Source organism: Felis catus, chromosome A1, assembly GCF_018350175.1.
Source record: "Felis catus isolate Fca126 chromosome A1, F.catus_Fca126_mat1.0, whole genome shotgun sequence".
NCBI classification, from domain to species: domain Eukaryota; kingdom Metazoa; phylum Chordata; class Mammalia; order Carnivora; family Felidae; genus Felis; species Felis catus.
The window spans coordinates 92,276,049-92,282,048 of NC_058368.1; the positions used below are offsets into that span (position 1 = coordinate 92,276,049).

General features: G+C 38.0%; 1 protein-coding gene across 3 annotated transcripts in view; it reads left to right on the top strand.

Annotated features, from left to right (window-relative positions):
- YTHDC2 (YTH domain containing 2) overlaps positions 1–4,924 on the top strand; it is a 69,183-nt gene extending 64,259 nt beyond the window's left edge. For 2 of the 3 annotated variants that reach the window (XM_019830944.3, XM_019830946.2), the window contains 4 exons: positions 664–867; positions 1,564–1,746; positions 2,941–3,032; positions 3,133–4,924. In XM_019830944.3, coding sequence (XP_019686503.2) covers positions 664–867; positions 1,564–1,746; positions 2,941–3,021 — 468 coding nt within the window. In that variant the 3' untranslated portion in view covers positions 3,022–3,032; positions 3,133–4,924. The remainder of the gene's footprint in view (positions 1–663; positions 868–1,563; positions 1,747–2,940; positions 3,033–3,132) is intronic. The other variant, XM_045057649.1, reaches the window with a different exon arrangement.
- Positions 4,925–6,000: the final 1,076 nt, after the last annotated feature.

Sequence of the window (6,000 nt, forward strand, 5' to 3'; positions counted from 1 at the left end):
TTCCATTCTGGCTGGGGAGAACATCAAATACTCCGAACCCCGTGTGAGCTCCAGGAATTACTTAGTTTACTGCTTTTGTCTGGATCTTTCCCTGGCGTTAAATCATGTTTTCTCACTCACGTGCAGGTCAGTACTTGTCAGAAACTTGTGGGTACCCTTCTTCAGTTCCTTGGGAACTCTCCTTCTGTGCAAATCTCTTATATCCAGCACACTGCTGTGCAAATTCTAACCCTGGCCTCTCAATTCCAGGCTCTCTCTCTGCAGTTCACTGAGACTGCTGGATTCTGTTTCCCTTCCCTGCACTGTTGCCTGGAAGCTGTATCCAGGCGGGAAGCTGGAGCAAATTTTTGCTTTGTTTTCAGCCTTTGAAAGTGTATTAAAATAGTTTCTGAAAATACATTTGGAATATAAATCAAAGTTTATAATCCCAAATCCTTCTTGATAAGAGATTTTGAATGCTCTGAAAATGAGTGCTGGTTTTGGCTCTGTAACCTCATTCTGAGGGAGCCTTGTGTAGCTTTTCAGGCACAATGGAGCTATTTGCACTTGTTGGATATTTGGTAAAATACTTTGGTTTATATGTTTATGAAGATGTTATTTAATGGAGCCTATTGATTTTGAAAGGTCAAATTACCTTTCAAGAACTTATGCATTCTTTTATAGGGCTCAAAATCTCCTTCACCAAGACCAAACATGCCTATTCGATACTTCATAATGAAGAGTAGCAATTTGAGAAACCTTGAAATTTCTCAGCAGAAGGGTATCTGGTCTACAACCCCTAGTAATGAGCGGAAGCTAAATCGAGCCTTTTGGGAAAGCAGCATGGTTTACTTGGTATTTTCTGTTCAAGGATCTGGACATTTCCAGGTGAGCCATCCTGAACCAGTAAAATGGGGTTGTTCTGGCTGCAGGTTAGACCACAGAGATTAAAACAAAAACCAAAAACACCCTGGCTTTTTATTGCATCAGAATGCAAGAATGCATTTTGCTTGACAGAATGAGGAATGTATTGTACCTCTTCAGGGGAATGATAATAGGGATCCCTTTGTTTTCCTTGTCTTACCAGAATCTCTTTAGATAAACCATTTCTCCTTCTGGAGGTAACTTTAGATTTACTGTTTTTCAGGTGGATTAAGAGTAATGAGAAGCTTGACTTTTTTGGTAAAATGTTTATTTAAATAGGCAAGCAAGTTAGAATTGACAATCCAGAAACTTGAGTATGTTTCTTAACTCATCTTGACTTGATGTATAATATTTGGAAGTAAAACTTATAGGTTAGAGTATATCCATTTATCATGGAATAAATGTGGGTTTAGGGCTGTTAATACATTATTTAGAAAATATCTGTTCATACTAAAATTATGTTAGAAGGCTAGAAATGTGCTAATACATCTTTTTTATAAAAAACAACAACTTCTTTTTGTTTTTGTTAGATATCTATTGTTTTTATATTACACTTTACCTTAAAATTAAAGAAAAAAAAGTGGAGAGCTTTCTCTGGTAAATTTTATTCAGACATTTAATATCTTCTTACCTTTCCCCTTGCCCTCATTTGACCCACAGGGATTTTCTAGGATGTCTTCGGAGATAGGAAGGGAGAAGAGCCAGGACTGGGGCTCCGCTGGACTGGGAGGAGTGTTTAAGGTGGAGTGGGTCCGGAAGGAGAGTCTTCCCTTCCAGTTTGCACACCATCTACTTAACCCCTGGAACGACAACAAGAAGGTCCAGATCAGCAGAGACGGGCAGGTATACGGTGGCCTTTCATATTTGCCTTCCTCTGGTCTCTTGGTTTTGTTTTGCTGCTATGCAGTGGTCCGTTTGAGAGGGAGACGTAGGAGTACAAATTGTATATTCTGTGTGCACACGGGAGACGGTGCCTCAGGTTTGTAAAAGAGTTAGTATAAAAACCTGCTCGTACTGGTGTTTGACAGAGCTCATTGCTTTTTTAACATTTGGTAAATTTGACTTCTCTCCATCATTACGGACGAAGTCTTTCATAAGTTACTTCATGGAGGCTCCTGTTGTCTTAGTAACTGAAGCTCTGATCAAAACGGAGTGTAGTTCTGAAGTAATCTCACTGAGGGTGACAACAACATCTGACATCTTTGTGCCTTTAATGATGCAATATAAAAACAGCCTTTTTATATTTTTGTGACTTGTTTTGTTTCTGTTATGTTTGCCTTCATCATTGCTGCTGACATGTATTTTAAGCTGGTTAAGGGGATGGGAATTAACATATATATGGACTGCTGTGCTAGCTGCTTTCCATGAGGTCATTTAATTTAATGCATATTGCTTTATTAGCTCAATTTTAGGTAGGAGAAATAGGAGAAATTATTCTAAGGTCACACGGCTAATAATCTATTTAAACCAGTGTGGCTCGCTTTAAATCGCCATATGAAAAGTGTTTGGGTTCTTTTTAAATGCACATCGTATCACAAGAGGACTATAAATGACATTCTTTTCAGTTGTATCAGAATATTTTAATTTTTATTCTATACTAAGGATTTTGAAATAAGCCTAATTCCTAAGATAAGAATATTATATACTCATCATAATTTCTTAACAACCCCCCCAAACATCGAATACGCTAGGTTTCACAGTAAACCTTTGAAAGTTGAAGTGGAGTGCTTTTGGTAAATCTCCATTTAAAAAAAAATTCATGATTTCCACATAGTAAAAAGCTCCAGCAGAACTCCATGGAAATCTCTTTACCGTTTTGTCACAAATAGTTGCTGTATTTGAGGGTTAACTACAATCTTGAAGTCTGGAAGTGAACTTCACAAACCTGAACATAGGTTGCATGATTTTATCATGTTCTGGTAGAAAAATGAAATTCAAAGTACTTCTCTTACATTTCTATCAGCATAGGTTTTGGTGATTAAAAAAAATTCAATCCATTTCCCTTGGTGTTTGTTGTGTGACTTGTGATTTATCCAGGAGCTCGAACCTCAGGTTGGTGAACAGTTGCTCCAGTTATGGGAACGCCTTCCGTCGGGAGAAAAAACCACGACTGATTGACCTGAACTCAGGTTACACTATACTTGACTTTGAGTACTGGCAGTATTTATGATTGTTAAGGATATCTTTCAAATTACTTACCCCCCCCCCTTTTTTTTTTAACTCTTTCAGATCTCTTAACTACAGAAGAACATTGCACCTACTTATAACCACTGAATGCACTGACTTCTAAAAACTGAGGTGTAGATAGATGTGTGTGAGGAATGAATGGGCTTTTCTGGCTTAATGTTACTTTAGAACCACCATCTTTATATAAAAGAGAAAAGGGTAATTTAAATTTTTATAGTGATCATAAAGAATGATTATGTAATGTTTGTTAATTATATGTTTATACTTGAATAAAATAGTAGCAGGTAACACTATTTGGCACAACAGCAGTTACTTGAAAAACATACTTAATTTGAAGTTAAACATTTCGTTTGTTGAAAACACTGACTCATAACTCTTATTGATGATTTTTTTAATGCAAAGTAAGTTGTTTCCTTTTAAGAAGGGCCTGTATCAGTACCTCTGAGCACCATTTTAGAAGAGCTAAATAACTCTTAAGGTTTGTCATTAAAAACAATCCAATTCTAAAAATGTCCCTTTTAAAAATAGTGTGTGTTGATTAAGGACTATTCATTCTGCCATTTTAAACCTGAGCTACATTACGAAAAAAAGGAGAGATGTTCTTTTTTCTTTGATTATAAAGTGCAGTAAAATCTGAAGAAAATCAGGGTTCTTTCCTGTCTTTGACTGGATCAGATTTAGTGCTGAGTTTTATTCCTGGTCCTGCATCTTACCCCCTCCTCTCATCTTACAACCTTCACACCTCTCTTACCTGAGCACGGTAATTACGACCTCTCTGCTTTGGCTAGAGAAACTCAGCTTGGACAAGTTAAAAATGTAAACAAATGGTGCATGTTACAAAAAGTGCCCAGCAGTTAGCAGGAGCCTGGTTGGTGTATGTCTTTCAAACGAAAGCCACACCACAATTCAGCATGCCTCCTGCTTGCTTTCCAGTACTTTTCAGGCTCCTTGCGTTTTTGGATTTCTTACTGTTTTGCATTTATGGTTTAATAAACGTGTGTGTGTGTGTGTGTGTGTGTGTGTGTGTGTGTGTGTGTAATTTTTGGTAAACCAGTGATAGTGCCAGCTCTCCTATTTCCTTGTCTTCTCAGGATTATTTGATCTCTTTACCACCACTCTGTAAAGTTTCCCCAGTGGCTTTTTGAAGGAAAATAGAGGTACAGGGAAATACGGAATGAAAGAAATGTCTTGGTTATTGAGCTCTAAATAGAACAGCTTTGATAGCACTTCTCATGATATATTTGGGTTATTGAAGAAAAACCAACATGAATCTAATTTAAAGGCAAGAAGAAAACTCTTAAGGCTTTTTTGCTTCTGCATTTGAAAACAAAGAAGTGAAAAGTCCTGGGTCAACATAAGATCTTGGGAACCCGTCTTTCTCTTGGAAAGTATTGTGTGTTGGTGCAGTAGTTTAGAATGGCAGCTGTGAATTTTGCCTGTGTTTGTCGTTAACTGGCTTTTTTTTGGTTGGTTTGTTTTATACTTTGAGATACACTTGTAAATTGAGCCTATGTGAATTATGTTCTGCTGTATGTGTATTACAGGTTTTTTTTTCCTATTAGAGCAACTTGTGATTTTTTTTTTTCTCCTGATACTGTATGTATATTTTGTTTGGGTATATATTTAACAGTTTATGGTATTCTAAATTTGGAAGTGAGAACTTTTAAAAAATAAAACTTGTTTTAATGTCCTTCTGTTTTCTAATATCTAGCCCTGTATGTAAATGATGAGTTTGTTGATATTTAAAATGAACACAATTTGAATGTAATTAAAATGCTGTTTTTGGAAGAGATGAACTTTAAATATACTTATTAAATGAAATTCTGTTAAATTATTTAGGTCTTGTTATTTCTGATGCTCTATAATAGGGCTTATCAATAATATCCCTTGAGATATTATTAATGAGTTTCAAGCACCTTGAAGAATACTAAATTGATATATAGAAGGTGATGATTTCACATCAGTATCTCTTTCTTGAAAAAATTTGCCTCATTACCACAAGGGGATGGAAAAAAAAAGCTCAAGATGTGTTCAACATAAAATCTTTTGAATATGGTAAACTACGCAGCCATTCACCTTGCATTCAGTCAGGACACTGCATTTTGGTGATGTGCCACTATATCCACTGAACACCCCAGCCTCACTCTACCAATTACAGCAGAGATTGGCGGGGCGGGGGGCATAATCTCAAATGTGTACTTCAAGAAAAGACCAAATTTGAGAATTTAAGAATTTGTCCTCAGAGACTCATTCTTCACCATATAAAATCTTACTTCCTGCAGCAGGGAAAGTCTTGAGGACTGAGTCAGGTGAGCTTCACCCCTGGATCCGCTCGGACCACACATGTAACCGACAAGTGACAACACCTGCCAGTCTGTGTGAGCTTCCTGTGGCACAGGTGCTTGCTGTGCTCCAGCACTCTCCACAGCTCCTCCCCACACACTGGACCACACGGTGCACTCAGCGTGCCCAGGGCCACCAGGTGTGCTTTGGTCTTTCCAGCCAAGGGTGCAATTTCCGCTTGACTGTCTCCTAAAACCACAAATGCTGCATTTTCAAAATGGAACTAGTGTTCCTTCCTACAGCCTGTTCCACTGAAAGCTGTTCTCTCTTCAGCTGATGCCGGTTCCAGCCTTTTGGTTGCTCAGACCAGAAAATGTACAGTCATCCTTGACGCATTTCTTTCTCTCGGTCTCATCCATCAGAAAATTGTCTCGGGTCTACCTTCAAAGTAGATCTAAACTCGGACTGTTTCTCCCCGCGTTGGTCACACCCACTCTGGACTGAGCCACGGTCCTTGTTGCCTGGGTTATTGAAATTGCTTCTTGAAATTTGTCTTCCCTCTTTGACCTCTCCCCGCTGCCACCGGTCTGTTTTCCACACAGAAACCAGTGATCCTTTTAAGAACAT